General features: G+C 42.0%; 1 protein-coding gene across 1 annotated transcript in view; it reads left to right on the forward strand.

Moving 5' to 3' along the window:
- Positions 1-20067, forward strand: part of LOC149316330 (lanosterol synthase-like) — a 54253-nt gene extending 34186 nt beyond the window's left edge. The window contains exons 14-20 of the mRNA XM_089518302.1: positions 3356-3452; positions 4110-4215; positions 7489-7554; positions 10953-11033; positions 13899-14069; positions 15442-15520; positions 19702-20067. Coding sequence (XP_089374428.1) covers positions 3356-3452; positions 4110-4215; positions 7489-7554; positions 10953-11033; positions 13899-14069; positions 15442-15520; positions 19702-19881 — 780 coding nt within the window. The 3' untranslated portion in view covers positions 19882-20067. The remainder of the gene's footprint in view (positions 1-3355; positions 3453-4109; positions 4216-7488; positions 7555-10952; positions 11034-13898; positions 14070-15441; positions 15521-19701) is intronic.
- Positions 20068-20604: the final 537 nt, after the last annotated feature.

Consider the following 20604-nt stretch of genomic DNA (forward strand, 5'->3'; position numbering starts at 1 on the left):
CATAGACTCCAGTCATACATGGAGAGAGAAATTCCAGAGGCACAAGCAGTATCCAGAAAAGGAAGGGGCACTAGGGACCACATTGCAAAAATACGATGGCTAATGGAGCACACCAAAGAATTCCAAAAAAGAATAAACATGTGTTTTATAGACTACAGAAAAGCATTTGATTGTATAGATCACAAAAAGCTATTGAACACACTCAAAGACATGGGGTGCCACTAAATCTCATTGTCCTGATGAGAAATATGTATTAAGGACAAGATGCCACCATCAGAAGAGAATTCGGGGAAACAGAGTGGTTCCCAATAGGCAAAAGGGTCAGGCAAGGCTGTATCCTATCACCTGACCTATTTAATTTATATGCTGAAAACATCAGGGCTAGCCTTGGAAGAGACTCCTCCCTCCCTAACTCATCTGCCGGCCCGTGAGAGAGTTCACCAGGCAGGCCCAGCTCCATCAGGGCTAGCCTTGAAGAAGAGTCTCCTCCCTCCATAACTTTCATCTTCCAGCCTGCGAGGGAATTGACCAGGAAGGCCCAGCTCCATCAGGGCTAGCCTGAAGGAAGAGACTCCTCCCTCCATAACTGTCATCTTCCGGCCTGCGAGGGAGTTGACCAGGCAGGCCCAGCTCCATCAGGGCTAGCCTGAAGGAAGAGACTCCTCTCTCCATAACTGTCAACTTCCGGCCTGTGAGGGAGTTGACCAGGCAGGCCCAGATCCATCAGGGCTAGTCTGGAAGAATGAGACTCCTCTCTCCATAACTGTCATCCTCCGGCCTGCGAGGGAGTTGACCAGGCAGGCCCAGATCCATCAGGGCTAGACTGGAAGAATGAGACTCCTCTCTCCATAACTGTCATCCTCCGGCCTGCGAGGGAGTTGACCAGGCAGGCCCAGCTCCATCAGGGCTAGCCTGAAGAAAGAGGCTCCTCCCTCCATGATAACTGTCATCCTTCGGCCTGCGAGGGAGTGAACAGGCAGGCCCAGCTCCATCAGGGCTATCCTGGACATAGAGAGCCCTCCCTCCATGATATCTGTCATCCTTTGGCTTGGGAGGGAGTGAACAGGCAGGCTGAGCTCCATCAGGGCTAGCCTGAAGAAGAAGAGCCCTCCCTCCAGTCCATCTGCCTTGGTCCAGGCCTCAGAAGGAGAAAAGAATGCTGGACCTGATCCCCTCCCCCCCTCACCATTCCCTTCTCCTTTTGTGTCGTGTCTTTTTAGATTGTAAGCCTGAGGGCAGAGAACCGTCTATTATCCCCTCCGTCTATTATCCCCTCTGTTGTAAGCTGTCCGGATTCCCAGTGATTGGGTGGCATATAAATAAATCCTTTTATTATTATTATTATTAGAAAAGCAGAATTACAATCAGAAAAAGAAGGAGTTAAGATAGAAGGAAGGAACATTAACAACCTAAGATATGCAGATGACACCATAATATTAGTAGAAGACATTCAGGAATTGGAAAAGTTAATAAGGAAGGTCAAAGATGAAAGTGCAAAGGCAGGTCTGATGCTGAACATAAAGAACACAAAAATAATGACTACAGAAGAAATACACAAATTCAATCTAGACAACAAGGAAATTGAAATAGTTAAAGAATTCCCATATCTAGGATCAAACACTGAGCAGAATGGAGACTGCAGTGAAGAAATAAGAAGAAGACTAGGAATGGGAAGAGCAACTATGATAGAACTGGAAATGCTACTGAAGAACAAAGATATACAACTGAGCACTAAAATCAGAATTGTTCATCCATTGTATTCTCCATCACCATGCATGGATGCGAGAGATGGACAGTGAAGGAAGCAGGCAGAAAGAAAATCAACTCACTCAAAATGTGGTGCTGGAGAAGTGTACTTAGGAAACTGTAGGCAGCCAAGAAGACAAACAAATGGGTTCTTGAACAGATCAGACCACAGCTGTCCTTGGAAGCTAAAATGATCAAGTTGAGACTATTGTATTTTGGCAACATAATGAGAAGGCACAGATCACTAGGTAAAACAATAATGCTCAGAAAGGTAGGGGTTAGAAGAAAGAGAGGAAGACCAAAAAACAGATGGATAGACTTGATCAAGAGGGTTATAGGCAAGGGCTTGCAGAATCTGGGCAAGGCAGTGGAGGATAGGGATTCTTGGAGATGTCTCATCCACAGGCTTGCCATAAGCTAACAACAGCTAACAACAATGGTGGGGGTTTCCTGGCAATATTTGTCCACAGGAGGTTTGCCATTGCCTTGCCCTGAGGCTGACAGCATGTGATTTGCCCAAGGTCACCCAGTGGGTTTCATGGCTGAACAGGGAATTGAACCCTGATCTCCAGAGTTGTATTCCAACAAACCATTATGCAACACTGGCTTCCTAAACTGAAAGCTTGGAGACTGCTTGGTTTCAAAGTAGCAGGTTAGATTCTTGATCTTGTTCAAAAAAAGGCAGAACATGGCATCCTTAATATGTTTAATTCCCTCAACAGTTTGAAGGTAAATGCAGAATCATTTAACTTTGGAAGCAATGGGAAGGCTCTGTTGCCCCTGGTGCTTGTAGAAAACTATTCAGATTATTGATTGGGTGAAGCTTTTAGTTTTAGAAATTAGGCCTTTGCCATTCAGAATGGGAGGAAACTTGCACTAGAGCTGGAAAAAATGCCAAACAACATTGTCATGAGAAAAGGTATGTGACTGTCTGAGGAGCCTAAAAGACAGATAGTGTCATTAGGGTTGGTGTCACCCTCCATTGACCTTCTTCCATATTACAACATCCAGAATCCTTAGTAAGGTTTTTTGTACTAATTTACTTTTAAATCATAATTCCCACATATCACTGAATGTAATTATAATAGTTGTGATGTAAAACTACTAGCAAAATTAAAATTATACCTTAAAATTACGATATCATATACAGAGAATAAATGTGTTTACATATACATAGTTTCATGTGGTTAAAGTAAAAATATGGTAAAATATGATGAAATTTTAATTTTTTAAAAATAACCCTGGGCCTCTTCTTTCTTCTCCCACTGAGCCATGCCCCACTCACACCATCTCTTTAGCATTTTATACAGGCAAATGCCACAGCCCATTTCTGCTAAACTGCAAATGTCTGAGAAGCAGTTGTGTCACTCCCTTAGTATGGAACCTGGTGCAGTCTGAAAGCCCGCACCCCCTAGTGATGCCACTGGGCCACAAGATGGTTGGACCAGGCTAAAGGGCATGATGTCCCCACTCATGTGGCTTATGTCTGGCTGTTGGGTTATGCCTGTACTGGCATAACCCAATTGTGGGTTATTATTATTATTATTATTGTGTCAATTCTCACAGTCCCTGTTTCTCTCCACACCATTCCATTTATACTTTTTTGTAGCTACTTAGCATGAGAAATGGTGATGGTGGTTTTTCCTCCTTTGAAACCATGCGTGGAAGTGCCCTTCTGGAGATGATGAATCCTCTAGAACTTTATGGTAAGAACAGAATCTCGTTAATAGAACAGCTGGTTAGATATCTTGGGTGAATTTCTGGTTCTCTTCTGACTGGTTTCTGAAAAGGCATAGTCTATTGCTGAAGGTTCACAGTGCAGATCAAAACTGAAGCCTCCCCATTCCTCTGGGGTGAGGAGCAAATTTTGTCTTCAAAATGGCCAATAGTGCCTCTCAAAATCTCAGAGAGATGACTGGCCATTTTGTGGCATTTACTGGTTATCCCACCCCACACACACACACACCATACCATGATTTTAGCCCCAGGAAGGGCATCCTACCTGTTCAGAAACAAGTTCCTTGGTATACAGAGACCCTCAGGAAACTGAAATGAGCAGGATAATGACTAGTGTGCAGATGGCAGAAAACCCGACTTCTATATGACAAGACACAATATAGAGAACATCTTTGTTCCTATAAAGTGGCAATATGTGTACCAAAGAAAGCTTTCTTTTCTGCACATGTTTCTGTGAATTCCCATCCAGCTGAGCTGTTTAGGGTAGTGAGAGGTCTAAAACAGGAATTTATTAGAGGTTAATTAGAGGTTGGTGTAAAGTGTTATGATTTTTGTAACTTGGATTGAATGGTTGGGAGGCAGGATGCCTATATTTTGAATAAAATTCTTCAACTTATGTTTTGAAGCTGGCTGTTTGGTAGATCATACTGTTGTGGAATGTACATCATCAGTAATGAATGGACTCAGACATTTCCAGAAGAGATTCCCAGATCACCGGGCAGATGAAATCAGGTAAATTCATAAGGAAGCTCTTCAGAAGCCAAGAAAGATATTGCTTCAAATATCAGTCGAATTTAAATGCTATAGGCACTTTCTAAATCTGATTATTTCAACTTGATGAATGTCTATTAGTTTTACCCTTTATGTTCAGAGAATGATTCTTCCACTTGCATAGATTGAGTGCAAATTCCAACCCATGTCAGATTAAATAAGATCTACATCTGAATGTGGATTTTTTTTAACAGTTAGGACTCAGGGAAAAAGGCAAAATCCCTGATCAGGATAAATGATAACACATCCCAGGGGTGTGGTAATTAGTCATTCAACCTATATAAAGTACAATGACAAAAACTAATTATTAAAAGTTGCTGTCCTGAATACATTTTCCTAGAACTGAGGGTGCATCTACACCAGGCAGAATATTCTGGGCTGCTCCAGAGTATTCTCCCCCCATAGCTGCCCTAGATTCCCCCATTACCCCCATACTCAGTATCAACACTTGGTTGGAGTCTACACACATGTCCCCTGCTGTGTCGCCCAGTGCTGCCGCCGCTACCATCAGTTATTCCCTTTGTTGTCAGAAGTAAGGTGCTCAAAGTTGAGCACATAGCCAGGTGTCTTGTTGAGAACATCAAAGGGAGTGACTCACACCAGCAATGGTGGCACAGGTAACACATTGGGGACATGTGTGTAGACAGCCACCCAGTGTCACTATGCACAATTTGCATTGCTACAGAATGCTCTGAATTTTCTTGAAAAATCCAGAGCAAAAGGTACATTGTAAAAAAAACAACACCCAGTTTAAGAGAAGAATAGAGCAGAACTGGCCTTATATCATGAAGATAGTAGTCCACATTCGAATTGAGGATTTGACCCTGCATTGTGAAGACAAGTCAATGTGAGGATGCCCCCCCACCACTTCATTTGGTCCCTGTAGACATGGCCTGATTCTGTTTCAATATCTTGGGACTTCTTGTGTGTCATTGGACTTCTGTTTAGGATCTGGATACTCCTAAACACATATAGTAGAAGAAAAACCTAAATTTTTCACTAAAACCAATATGGGAAAGACTAGAGGTTAAGCAAGTTGATTGCTTTATTAACCACATGGAGTTCCTAGTCTACGTCCAAGGAGGGCTTAATATAGGCAGGATTTTTTCCATTTTATCCCATCACAACACTCTTGAGAGTGCTCCCGGAGGCAATCGGTGAGTGCTATGACTGAACAAGTTTACAAATAAAGGCCTCTCCTGTACAAAGGCAGCAGCATTCACTAAACCAGATTGGCTCTCAGGTCAGCCTGCTAGAGAGGACCCTGTGGAAGTCTATAGAATATTGTAAAATCTCCTCCTTTTAAAAGTCCCCCCCTCCCTGTTAGAATTGAAGAAGCATCTCTTGGAAGTGGTTGAAACCTGCCTGTAGCATTAATAGGCCTAGAACAGAGGTAGGCAACCTGCGGCCCGCGGGCCGGATGCGGCCCGGCGAGGCCTTGGGACCGGCCCCAGCCTGGTCCTGCCGCCAATTGCCGCCGGGGCCTTTGGCCTCTCGCACGCAGGGGCAAGGGGGGCAATTGTCTATAGACGCCTCAGAAACATGCATTTATATTAACATTTTTAAAAAAATCAGCAAATTTTTTTGCGTGTTCTCCACTTTTTTTAAAAAAGTGTCCACCATTTGAAAATGTTGTCCTACATTTGTCCCGGTTTATTTATTTATTTATTTATTTATTGGCTTCGGCCCCCCAGTTGTCTGAGGGACAGCAACCCGGCCCCCGGCTCAAAAAGATTGCCTACCCCTGGCCTAGAGGATCGACTCTACATGCAGGACAGAGATATTTCTTATATACATGTGATTTTAGTGTTAAAAAATGGTGCTTTGGTGAAAATTCAGACCTGAAAACTCAGCACAGATGGTATCTTCTAAGTGATATTTTTTATAGTATATCAGTTTGGTGCACTATTACCAGGGACAAAATGTAGGACAAATTTGAGACCAAACTGTAGGACAACTGCAGGACAAAACTCAGCCCAAAATGTAGGACATTTAAGGTCCTCCGTTTTATTAAATGTCCTACATTTCTGGCTGACTTTTGTCCTGCAGTTGCCCTACAGTTTGGTCTCGAATTTGTTCCACATTTTGTCCCTGGTAATAGTGGACAATTATGGCAAAGCATCTTATACAGTAATAATATATTATTATTATTATTATTATTATTATATAATAATAATACAGTAATAAGAGCACCTGTCAAGAGCACCTGTCATCAGCTTCGGCTTATTCGCCAGCTGCGCCCATACCTGGCCCAGAGGGACCTTGAAACTGTGGTACACGCCCTGGTAACCTCGAGACTGGATTTCTGCAATGTACTCTACATGGGGCAACCCTTATACCAAACCCGGAAGCTTCAAATGGTGCAGAATATGGCAGCCAGGCTGGTCACTGGCACGTCCAGGGCCAGCCACATAACACCGGTATTAAAAGATCTCCATTGGCTGCCCATCTGCTTCCGGGCGCAATATAAGGTGTTGGTAATGACCTATAAAGCCCTAAATGGCTTGGGCCCAGGATACCTGAAGGACCGCCTCTCCCCATACACTCCGCCCCGCACCCTCAGAACATCTGGGCAGCAATTACTTAGGGTTCCCGGGGCGAGATTGGTCTCCACTACCAGGAGGACCTTTTCCATCGCCGCCCCGGCCCTTTGGAACACGCTGCCCATAGAGCTCCGCTCAGCTACCTCCCTGGCCCAATTCAGACGGGACCTAAAGACCTTTCTGTTCCGGATCGCATTCCCTGAATAAGGTCCTATAGGCCCTCCTCCGCCGCACTGGCAACGAGACTGGCTAATCCTGGGCCTTTTGTCTTTATTTTTTTGTAATTGTGCTATGTTTTTAATTGTTCATTATTGTATTTTAACCATTTAAACCGCCCTGATCTGATGGAAGGGCGGTATATAAATAAAAATTTTATTTATTTATTATTATTTATTTATAATTTATGTAGGTTTAGGGAAAGATGAAGAATCTTTGTGTTAACTAGGGTTCAGATGCTTAAAAATGGGATGCAGTTTGATCTGTGGTTGCTCATAGCAGCAGAATGTGGCTTGATTTGAACTCACAACAGCAACACTAACACCATACAAATGAGTAGTGAAAAGGTACATGTTTTGGTTAAAATGGAGCCTCAGTTAGACTAGCTTGAAGGACTCGCCTTGATTGTAGCCTTCCCCAGAGTGAATTTCTGTTGAAATGTAAAAACAATTCTTTTGGGTTTTCCCCCCTCCAGGGACACTCTTAATAAAGGTTTGCAGTTCTGTTGCAATACACAGAGAGCAGATGGCTCATGGTATGGGTAAGTTGCGTATAAATATTTCATATTCCGATTTGACTGTTCCCCTACTCACTGTAGTACCAAACTGTGCTTGAATCCATAGAATATTCAAAGTCAGATTCGAAAGAGCTGTCTCTCTACTCATTATCATAGGCAGAATGTATAATCTTCTTAACAGTGTAAAAGCAAAATGTATCTCATTCTGAGATTAGTTAATTACTTGCTAATTTCTTAGTCCTTAGGGATAGCCTTAGAAAGCCAGTGTGGCATAGTTGTTTTAGTGCATGTCAGGATGCTCAGGGAAGCCATTGAAATCCACAAACACCTGGACAATTTCAGCAGGAAAGAGGAAAACCTTAAAGTAAACAAGGTCTGGCTACCAGTCCTGAAAAATAGCAAGATGAAGACTCAACAAATGCAAATGAGAAATCTCCCAGGGTCAGGGGTTTCCCAGCAGACAATGAGCACTAATCAAGTAGACACTAATCCTCTTTTGCATACCCACCCACCCTGAGGCCTTCCATTAGCAACAGAACAACCCACATGCAAATCACTCCTGCCTTCCCAGGTCACAGAGTCTATACATACCCAATTCCTTTCCAGGCAAGCATTCTCTGAAGATGCCAGCCACAGATGCTGGGAAACATCAGGAATAAACTCTTCTAGAACATGGCCACATAGACCGAAAAACCCACAAAAAACTATGGATGCTGGCCATGAAAGCCTTTGACTTCACATTAGAGAGAAACACATTGTTCAGTTATAAAACTCCCTGCTAGTTTAAGGTCTATCTCATTCTGATTTTATGCTTCACACAGTTGGGAAACTAGAAGCTATGGCTCATGACTTAAGAAGTGTCTCTCCTGTTTGGTCAATTTACAAGAGGTTTCCTTTAGCAATACAGTAAGGCTCAGGTCCTTCATAAAGCAATACAAGAACAGGAAAAGGCAGGTGTCTTTGCTAGTTTCAGATTTTCCCCATCTAAATTTGAGTCTGAAAGGCCAAGAAAAAGTATGGGTGTATTGTTACACAAAAAGGTGGTGATGGGGAACTTGAGGGTCACCACCAACTGTATCAGTGTATAGTGGAGTCAAAATGGCATTGGCTTGTTAGGGAGTGTTTGATGTAGCTCTGAAAAGTGATAAAGAAAATAGACAAAAACCTTTTCTTTCACTAAATTTCAACCGGCTCCTGCTTCTTTTGCTTCTAATACCACTGGCTCAGCTTACAAGTAATTTTTTAAAAATATTTTTTATTTTTTATTTTTTTTCTGTTTAAGATACATTCTGGGCATCCTTGGATGATTATTTGATGGGTGAGAAAAGACTTACATTCCACCCTTTGATGGGGATGGAACAATATTAGTTTGTCCTTGGACTAGAGATACAGCAATAATTGTGTAGCCCATTGCTCAATCTTTGAGAATAATTACCAAATTTTTAAAGAACACAAATACCTTGAATATTGTACTGAAAGGAAGAAAAGTAATAAAAGAATTAGTGGAATCCAAGGGAACAATTCCTCAATTTATAAAAGTCTCCTTCAAAAGAAGAATTGATAAATGAAGATGAATGAAGCAGACTTTTAGAAACCCAAAGCCTGGCTGAGAGAGACTGCCAGGAGCTGAACTGACAGGTTCAGGTCAGAGGAAGATTGGGATTACCATCTTGTCCTGACCGAGCCCTAGCAGCCTGCAAAGAGGTTTGCTGAGCAGGCTATATAACATCAAGTAGAAGCCAAACCAGTAGCCTAGGGCATTATCCATTTGGTTCCTGTTTGGGCCTTGGTAGAAGAGTGCATGAGAACGATAAATAAGGAGAAGAGACAACTATTGATGCAAGCCCAGAGTTGTTAAAGACTGAGAAACTTGGACTGCTGAGCATAGAGAGCCAAGTAGACAAAATAATAATATGTTATTGGCTTAAGGTACAGGGGATGGATAAAATTAGGCAACCCAAAAAATGTTTGATAGAACTATCCAATGGCATACTTTTTGAAACCGGGTACATCATGCTTCTGAACTGAACATCAAATATAGACTTATATCAGATGAGCTTAAAGGGTTTCAACCAGATGCACAGAAAAAGATAATTAAGAATACAAGAAGGGAAGTAGTCACACAAAGAGATTTAAATACTGACCATTTCCCCCCATGTGCATCATTATATCATAAACTAAAGGAGGTTTTTGAACATGCAGACTACTTTAACAACTTAATATTTGTACAATTGCAGAAAGCCTGCACACAACTAAGACTGAATATGATGGACACAGCCTATAGAGTTGGGAGGCATAGGGGCATCCCAATAAAGGCGCATACATGCCTATATGGATGGCCGGAATTAGAGGGCCTTGTCCACTACATATTGTTTTGCCCACTATATAGTGAACCAAGGAAATGATTTGTGACACCCATAACTGAAACTAGTCCTTGTCATAGTTCACAAGAAGTGTTTTTATAATCCTCATAGCTAATTTGGACAAATTATGTGACCTGGTGAGTAGCTTTGTATGCTTTAGTAGCAAAAAACAAAAAACAAACTAAAAAGTTTGGAAGAAATACATAGCAGAGATAGCCATAAGTTGTAAAGGTGATAATTATATTTAATAATTTTATACTAGCTATGTATGTACAATCTTAAATTTTTAATATGCTAACAGAATGGAGGATTAAGTTGTAAGCAAGCAAAATTTGTGAGATTGCACAACATCATATCTAATCATGGGGAATCAGTTTTAGCTTTCAACTATACTTTACCTTTGTGGAGTGTCAATATGAGATAGTCTCAAATAGGCACAGGGGGTCTTCAGCAAAAGTTACAGCATACCGGCACAGGGAAGTGGAATGTGTAGCTCTTGGTGTGTGGATTGCCCAAATTGGACCTAATCGAGCTGTCCACACACCAAAAGAACCCAAGGTCACTCCAGGGTTTCTGGAAAACACTGAGATATTTCTAGACTTTTCTACCATGTAGACAAGCCCTAGATTTCCATAGGTCTTGAAAAGGAAATTTATGGCTACAATGTTAGCAGTCTTACCAATATGTTTGAATATGCTTTCTTGCATATAAGATAAGTAGGATTTTAACACTAGCTGATCATAATTGGGATTTCATTTCAAGATTAACGTTTGGAGCATAAAAACCTTAATAATATTTGAACCACTGCTCAGAACTTCAGCACGCCAATTCTGTAAAAAGTCAGAATATAGTATATTAGTAGTTCTTAATAGAATTTAACAGAAATACATTAAATGCTTTGCAAGAGAGGATCTTTTTGTAAGTAAAAGTGGCACTCCCATATCCCTTTAAAAACCAAGCAAAAGTTAACAAACCAAGGTCAAAAGGGCCTTTCAAAAAGCATAAATTGTCATACATTTTAATGCACTCAAGGGCTAATGGATTTTGCCTTCTTGACAGGGTATGGGGCTTGTGTTTCACATATGCCACCTGGTTTGGGCTAGAAGCATTTGCATGTATGGGACATATTTACCGTGATGGGTGAGTAACAAGAACAACTTCTGAGCCTCATAATAATTCTGGTGACCCCTGAGTTTTGTTTAGGGATGGTGAACTGGAGAGACTGGTTCAGAAAGTCCCCTAAAACTCCTCAAACAGATAGGAATCTGTTGCAATTTGAACAGTCCTAGTATTAAGAAAATGAGCCTCAGCCCATGTTACCCAATGTAAACCTAACTGAAACCAATGAGAGTGATGGGGTGGGGAGAGGTTTGTGTGGGGGAATCACTGATCTATAGCTGTGCACTCCCCCCCCCCCCATTTTGCATCATGGAATGTCAGAGGCTGAAATGCGTTTGGTAGTAAGTCAGAGAATAGTAACTTCTTGAGAGCTAAAACCGTCCTCTGCATATTAGAATATTGTTAAGGGTTCAGGGTTAGTTGGGATGACTTTTATAAAGAAATCCATGATTCCTTCCAACTTTGTAACTCTTCAGTCTAAAATTTCTTTGCATAGTTGATATCTGGCAACAGTCTGGTGTATTCCACTGGGAACTGAGATTAGCCAAGGAGATATAACAGGGGATGGGCAACTGTGAAAGGCTAGGGAGAACATTAACCCCCCCGGGAGACCTTGGACCCCCCCCCCATGCACTTATCCCCTCCATTACTCTTTCCAAATGGCAGAAGGATGGGATAAGCATGTGGGGTGTGAAAATCTTACCCCCAATGGCGTGATTAGCATGCTTTAAGGACATGAGTTTGCTCCCATCTGATTATCTCCCCAGTAAACTTGTCTACCGTGCCCCAAAGAGGGTTTAAGGGAGATTTGTATGAGTATTTGGTTTTTTTTTAAAAAATGGATGTGACGTTGTGGATAGGGACAGCCCCCAGATACTTGCAGGGTACTAGGACATTACCAGGGGTGTCTGGGGGTGCGGACCATGTCAGATGGCACTACTTCTCTCCAAACATCTGCCTTTTGGCAGAAATGAGCTGTGGCGCTCGCCTGCATCCCTTTGAAATTCTAGAGCTCAGTGGAAGAGATGTGTGAGTGAGACAAGGGAGGGAGGAGAGGAGAAGCCTCAGGTTTTTAAAAAGTTCTAGAATTTTCAATTTTAAATAATTTAAAAAATAATATTGGGATTGTTCCTGTCAAATCAGTACATTTGGAGGGTATGCTCTTCCTTTCTTGGATTTTGCCATGCTGGAGCTTTAGTTGTAGATATTTACCAGGTTTCTGTGACTTTCCTCACAAACATGACAGCAAGAACATAAAAGTTAAAAGCTTACACATTGCTTGAATGATTTAAGTGCCAGTTTCAGCATAAGTCACTATATTCTGTGATTGCACAGAAATTCTCAGCATACATAAAAATGATGGAACAAGTAGACATTCAGTTGCTATCTTATTTTCATCTGTCTCTCTCCCCCCTCCCCCCATATCTTTACTCACTTGGGACAATATCACATGACGGGTTTTGCAGCTCCAATCTGAAGTCACTTCTGGTCCAGCCATGCGAATTCATGTTAAAACATGATAGATTATCACATGTGATTGCTTTCTATGGGGAGTAGTTCTGAGCCAGATCGGAAGCCAATTCAAAGTGATTCCTGATGTAGGTGAATTCAGTAACATGCGAATTCACAAAAAATGTTTCCAAGCTCACTTCAATTTTAATCTGAATTTGTCTGGTGTAGAATGCAACTTTGCTTTGGTCCTGGTACAAACCCCCCCCCCCCCCAAACCTCCAAGGTGGCAAATTTCCCATGATGCAGAGCTGCAATTTTGCTCCATTTGCTTCCAGTACTCCTTCAAGAATGGAGGACACGTTTGGATGTGGCTGACAGATTTGGATGTTGCATGAAGGGATGGATAGATTGAGAGCACATTCGGATGTTGCATGAAGGGATGGATAGACTGAGGACACATTTGGATGTTGCATGAAAGGATGGATAGACGGAAGACACGTTTGGATGTGGCTGACAGATTTGAATGTTGCATGAAGGGATGGATAGACTGAGGACACGTTTGGATGTGGCTGACAGATTTGGATGTTGCATGAAGGGATGGATAGATTGAGGGCACATTCGGATGTTGCATGAAGGGATGGATAGACTGAGGACACATTTGGATGTTGCATGAAAGGATGGATAGACGGAGGACACGTTTGGATGTGGCTGACAGATTTGGATGTTGCATGAAGGGATGGATAGATTGAGGACACGTTTGGATGTGGCTGACAGATTTGAATGTTGCATGAAGAGATGGATAGACTGAGGGCAAGTTTGGATGTGGTTGACAGATTTGGGTGTAGCATGAAGGGATGGATAGACTGAGGACACATTCAGATGTTGCATGAAGGGATAGCTAGACTGAGGACACGTTTGGATGTTGCATGAAGGGATAGCATCAAAGACAGGGAGGACACATTGGGATGTGGCTGTATGTATACTCGAGACGACACATGGCGGGAGTTGCGGGCATTGCTAAATTGTTGAAATAGAGTAAATAGAGTAAAAAATAGAATAAAATAGAAGGGAAGAAGAAACATGAAGCAATCATTCACGTGAGGCTAGCATTCATGTGAAACTGGAATTAGGAAGTGCCCCCCTTCTTCATCCTGGAAGTGCAAAGGTTCATGATGCGTTCAAAGCCCCACTGAGCATGCGCAAGGATGCCAATTCAAATTGGTGACTCCGCACGGTATGTACTGTTGTGATAATTTATTTTGCACTTGGTTCGCTTTGCCTCAGGAATGACCACAATTCTGCTCTTCACGTGAGATAATTAACCACGTGAATTGCCTTGGATTTGAATAAACTCTGCTTCCCCTTCCCTTCGGATTTGCTTTGGATTGCAGTTCAAATTTCACATGTGATAAACTCCTTGCTTATCTTTTCCAGGTTGGCATGCAGGGAGGTGATGAAAGCTTGTGAGTTCTTGGTTTCCAAGCAAATGGCAGATGGTGGTTGGGGAGAGGAAATAGAATCCTACAGCCTTCACAAATACATTCAGCACAGTGAATCTCAGATCCACCATACTGCTTGGGCTCTGTTAGGGCTGATGGCTGTCAGGTACAGTATGTGCAGACAGTTAACAATGTTCTAATCTCAAGAAAAGCTTTTGTCTGTTTTTGCCAAAGTGGTCTTTGCAGCGGAAAGAATCAACATTCTTACTGAGGTTTTGGCCTGTAAGCCTGAGCTAGTGATGTAAAATGTTGGCTTTATTGTTCTCAAAACTGAAGGAGGTAGGGTATTTTATATACTGTTCTCAATATTTCCATTGGTTCATCTTGCCCAAGTGGGGTGATTTTTTTAAAAAAAAAATCTGAATAATGATAAGTAGGATATTATGACGTTATGTTATGAGAGTTTTATTCTTTTATGGTTCACAGACACAGAGAGTTTGGGGGGGGCGGGAGCAGCTCCCCCCCCCCCCCCTACAACTGACTTGGACTTTGTCCCAGAAACTTTTCCCTTTGGGAACAGCTGGAGAAAGCCAACACTTTGGGGAGTGCTGTGTTGGAAATTGTTCAGATATAGGTGAGAGGCGACAAGGTAACTATAGGTCACCTGCAGCCATGATGACTAAGCATTTGTGCTGTGCTGAGTCACAGGATGTGCTGTCACAGTGATGTCATCACGAGCTGCAAACTGCTGCAAAAGTGCTGCAAAAGCACTGAGTCACCCTGTCTGGGGGACTGGGTTTTAGATGACACACTAGGAAGAGACTGGACTAAATGGTTGCATGGCACAAGTGTATATAAGGGTGGAGCCTCATTGTACAGTGTGGGTTGATGGTGTTGTGGTGTTATGCGAGTAGCTTTGTTGGAGAGGATGAGCTTGTATATAGAGCAACGAAGAGTAAAGAGCCTCATTATGAGCCATCTGCCTCTTGTCTCCTTTATCAGCTTCTGGAGAATGAGAGAAGTTTCTCTCGAATGCAGATAGCTTCACGTCGTTTCTAAGGTGGCCATCCTGGTCCCAAGCTTAAGTGTGATCATACACACACTGCGCTACCATGCTAACATGCTGGACTCTAGGGATACCCAGATTTTAAGGCAACCATTGGATTATAGCCGGACAGGAATTCAAACCCTGGTCTCCCAGAGCCATAATCCAACACTCAAACAGTGGACTCTTGCAGGGATGTTATAGCAGTGGGTTAGTCTAGATGACCCCCTGGGTTATCTCCTAACTTCTATGATTTTAGCATTCTGTGTAGTGGTTTCATTCTGCTTTATGCCAGTGCTCGTGTCTCTTGTCTAGGTATGATCTCAGAGGAAAAGATGCCACTTGCAACCTCCCCCCATGCCAGTTAAACTAGCTGCAACAGACCCACAACCTTCAAATGGAAAAATGAATTTTGCCAGCACCAGTGTACTGCCATGACACACACGCACACACACAGTTAGAACTAATGACCAATATTCCGTTTCCTTTGTAGATTTCCTGATGTTCGAGTTCTAGAAAATGGGATAAGAGTTGTGATTGACAAACAGACTTCCATAGGGGACTGGCCTCAGGTATATTACAAGTGTGTTTGATCAACCTAGTGCCTTTTCCTATTGCACCCTCCTGATACAGATACATTTTTAAAGAGCAAGCAGGATTATTATTTCCATTTGCTATAGTGGCAACTATTTCACTCATGCAAACGCACGCACACAATTCCACTTTGATGATTCTTGACTCATCTCTTTCCTTTTGGCATAGCACTGTCCTTCGCTTCATCTCCCTAACTAAAAGTAAAGAATTCTTTACCCTTTGCACATACAGTCAGCCCTCCTTATCCACGGATTTTTTTATCCACAGATTCAAGCCTTCAAGGCTTGAAAATACTTTAAAAATATACAGATCCCTATGGGGAAACATCTTGCCTTTTTATAAAAGGGATACCATTTTACTATGACATTATATTTAATGGGGCTTGAGCATCCACAGATTTTGGTATCCACAGGGGGTTCTGAAACCAAATCCCAGTGGATAACGAGGGCCCACTGTACTCAGAAGCATTGCATGTGTTTCTTTATGCTGTTTTCAGTGGGACTAAAATTCCCAGTATCAAAGTAATAAGAAAAGTGGGTCCTGTCTGCACTGGTGTAGAGCAGCCTGGAGTATCCTGGTCCTGGAGCTACCCTGACTCTTTTCCATTGCAAAGGCCCTCTGTTCCAATGCTGAGTGGCTGATCACATGCATATTCTACTGAGCCACCTTGTGTGGTCACCACTGCCATGGATCACTTTACCCTGAGGTCAGAATGAGACACTCAGCCTTGATTACATGTCTGGATGTCTCATTCTGACCTCAGAGCAAGTGACTGGCAGCAGCAGCGGATGTGGCAGGTGGCAGAGTGGGATGTGTTTCAAACAAGCACCCCACATCAGAACTGAGGCCTCTAGATATTTTCAGAAGATCTGGAGGAACTGGTGAGGTATTTAAATACAGCCTGTTATCACATGGCAAAAAAGGCAACTGCCAGGATACAGTCGCTTATGGAAATTGTCGCATTAAAAATGCTGCTGATGCCACCGGGCAACTGCATCCTGGCTGCATCTTGGCTCCCAGTCATGCTCAGCTGGCTGATTTGCAAACACGGGAGGTTCCTAGTGCAGGCCTATGCATAGAGAAGCAAGCAAACCCTAGTGATCTCAGTGAAAGTTACTTCTAGGTAAGTCTATGTAGTAATTACCTTCCAGCAAAACATTAGATGCCTCTTTCTTCTTCATTCTTCTGACAGTGATCTTAGGTCTTTAAAACAGCTGCAAGATAGGCCAAAATCTAAATGCTTCTACAAACCCCTTCCTCATCCACACCCTTGTTAATATATTTCTATCTCGAAATTTGCTTCTGGTGAACAACCTCATGGAAATAACACTCCCATAGTTCTTTGCCAATGTCAGTCAGAGATACTTGTTCCCCACATAGCAGAAATTGTGCAAATTGTGCTAGATGTTTCCTGCCACAAAAGGATACAGAAAAAGAACTGTTTTATATAGGTCTGTAAAGGAGGGAACTGATAAGTATGTATTCCAACAAAAGCAAAATAGAAGACAGACTTCACGGGCTGATATAGATGGTCAAGCCTTTATTTTCTTATCATTTAATAAATTCCAAAAGTCTCCTTTAGGTGCTACTCTATAAAATACAAATAATGTTCCAATAAATATATTAACCTGTACCTGATAAGAAATCAGTTATACTCTCTACAAATGTATAAAATATATTGTTCAACATGTCAAAGCGCAAATACATACCTTCAAATAGAAATGTCTAGAGTTGTATAAGAAATTATCCAAAAGCTAATCAAAAAATTACTTAAATATTTTTAGAAACATAACATTCAATACCAGACATGTGTTCCTGGGTTCTAGAGTGAATTAACAACCAGAATTGTTATCTTTAGAAAAAAAGATACTTAGAATGAATGTTAAGATTAAAATCACTAGTGCCAGTGGTATAACTTGGGTTGGTGTCACACCAGTGCAATAAGTCCTGCTGTTAATCTCCCAGGCTGCCTGGCACACCCCAGCCACCCCTTCTGCCATGGTGGGGGTGGTGTGGTGCTGTCACCTGGCGCCTTTTTCTGTGTCTAGCTGGGGTGCTGGGCAGGTGGGAAAGGGAGACCAGTCTCTTTCCCACCCAACCAGGAGTTGTCAGACAGGAGCTAGCGAATTGCAGCAGCACCCCACCCCTACTAGTGGCCATAGCCAATGGATGGCAAAGGTGGAAAGGGGCAGCCAAGGGATTGCTGGGATGGATGAGGTGACTGCCCCACCGGGTGTGCACCCCCTCTGAAGTCTCACCTGGCGTGGTCCATATTCCACATATCCCATTGTGACACCCCTGATTCATGCCAACAGCTTTATTATTATTATTATTATTATTATTATTGTTATTGTTATTGTTATTGTTATTAACCTTTATTTATGAAGCGCTGTAAATTTACACAGCGCTGTACATACAATCTTTTTAATTAGACCAGGGGTAGGCAACCTGCGGCCCGCGGGCCGGATGCGGCCCGGCAAGGCCTTGGGACCGGCCCCAGCCCAGTCCTGCCGCCGATTGCCGCCGGGGCCTTTGGGGGGCAATTGTCTATAGAAGCCTCAGAAACATGCATTTATATTAACATTTTTTTTTAAATCAGCAAATTTTTTCGCGTGTCCTCCATTTTTTTTAAAAAAGTGTCTTCCATTTGAAAATTTTGTCCTACATTTGTCCTGGTTTATTTATATATTATTATTTTTTTAATTATTTAATTATTTATTTTTTGGCTTCGGCCCCCCAGTTGTCTGAGGGACAGCAACCCGGCCCCCGGCTCAAAAAGGCTGCCTACCTCTGAATTAGACGGTTCCCTGCCCTTGGGCTTACAATCTAAAAAGACATGACACAGAAGGAGAAGGCAGTGGTGGAGGGAAAGGGTAAGAGGTCCAGCAGTTCCTCTCTACCTCCAAGGCCTGGACCAAGGCAGATGGACTGGAGGGAGGGCTTGGCTACATAATGGATGGTTAATCTTCTTCCAGGGAAAATACATACTCTCAAGTAGGATAATACATATATAGTACATAGCAATACAGGAAATGGTTCGATAAACAGGCACCAAAAGAACATCAAATAGTAAGCGACAATTATGCAATGCCTGGGAAGGCTTCTCTGAACAGGATGGTTTTCAACTCCGTTTTGAAGCTGGTTAAAGAAGTGATGGCTCTTGCTTGTGGAGGAAGAAGGTTCCAGGAGTGAGGGGCAGCAAGTGAAAAGGGGCGAATCCGGGTTGGGGCAGAGGAAATCCTGGGCTGAGACAGCAGACCTTGACTACCAGAACGGAGGGCCCTGGTGGGAAGGTGAGGAGAAAGAAGGTCTGATAAGTAAGGAGGGGCCGGTCCATGGAGGGCTTTAAATGTCGACAGCATTTAAATGAAGGTTTAAATGTACGGTTTCTAATACAGTATAAAGACAATATGGTAGACATGTGAAGCAAACTGACGAAAGATTCAGTACAATTGCATCAGTCTCAGAGTCTTAGAGAAATCATTGACTCCTTTTCTCTCCTGACTACTTGTGTTCAGGTATAAAAAACAAATGATAGTTTCCTGTTCTCTTTGCTTAATGATCCAATTCTTTGGAGAGTGTCTTACACAACTCCAGAAATTCTTGTATGAAGGTATGTATGTACACTTTGACATGCTGAACAATGTATTTTATGTTTGAAGAGAATATAGCTGATTTTGTGTTGTTCACGTTAATATATTTAATGGAATTTTATGTGTATTTAATTCTGTGGCTCCTGAAGAAGGCCAATTTTGATAGAAGCTGAAACATGCTATGAAACTATCTATTGCTGTTAAAAGCACTCACCAGAAGACAGTCAGCAGTTTGGGTCTTGGTTCTCTAATTGGATTTTATCAATATATATCAGGACAGGAAGTGTGTACAGTGGGCCCTTGTTATACACTGAGGTTTGGTTCCAAGATCCCCCGTGTATAACAAAATCCATGTATGCTCAAGTCCCATTAAATATGACATAGCAAAATCGTGTCCCTTATAAAAAATGAATAATCAAGGTTTGATATTTTAAATTTATACTTTTTTTGGAACATTTTCAAACTGTGGATGCTTGAATCAGTGTATAAAAAAATCAGCGTATAAGAAGGCCCGACTGTATATGTATGTCATTTGTTCTATTCATTTCTCTCTTGGTTCTCTGCAGCAAGATATTGCCGCAGGATTGTTCGAGGCAGGCACAATCCATTTTGATATATACCGGAATGTCTTCCCTACTTTTGCACTTGCTCGCTTTACTCGTCTTTATCCAAGTAGTCCTGTTGCTAAACAGCTTCTGAGCAGCGTATCAGGACATTTAGAACAAGATGAAACTGCAAGATGTTGAGAAGACATACAATGTCATTTGTGGGAACCTTATTTTCTCCATATAATATAGTGGAACTTTTCTTTCATTTAATGCCCCCTCTGAAGTACAGTACGTGCTAGAAGTTTTGATGTTGTTGTTGTTGTTATTGTTGTTTTCATCACCGCCTGAGTGTCTTCCAAACGTGCCGAAACAGCATATAGTACAATAAAATATATATGGTTTAGTTCTCTATCTCGTTAGTTGTCAAACTTCCCTTTGTTCTGCTTAATAATTGGCCTTTGTACTGGATTGCAATGTGGCAATCATAACATAGGGAACGATATCGAGTTGGTTATATTCAAAACTATTCTGTTTTGTTTCAATAAAGGCCATTTCTCACTTTAATTTCAACACTCTAACCATTACACCACACTGGCATTTTTCATTGCCTTCCTCTAAAGCTGAGAGTATCAAAGGGAACCTTCCAGTGGACTCCACCATGTTGGCTCTCAATTCAGAGTGGTACCAGAAAAAGAAAGCAGAGTATAGTAAGACTGGAGGATGCTTAGGAAGGACATACAGGCATCATATGAGTCTACTTCCCCAATATCATACAGTGCTTTCCTTGCTATTGTTATTCTCCCAAAGTATGTGACAACACGTTTCATTAATTAGTTTCATTATTTACACTATCATAACATTTTAACCTATGCTTTGAGTCACCTTGGGCCCCATAATGAGAGAAAGGGAGGAGGAGAAAAT

This window comes from Sceloporus occidentalis, unplaced genomic scaffold, assembly GCF_023333645.1.
Source record: "Sceloporus occidentalis isolate IW3139 unplaced genomic scaffold, rSceOcc1.0.p SCAF_3, whole genome shotgun sequence".
Lineage (NCBI taxonomy): Eukaryota > Metazoa > Chordata > Lepidosauria > Squamata > Phrynosomatidae > Sceloporus > Sceloporus occidentalis.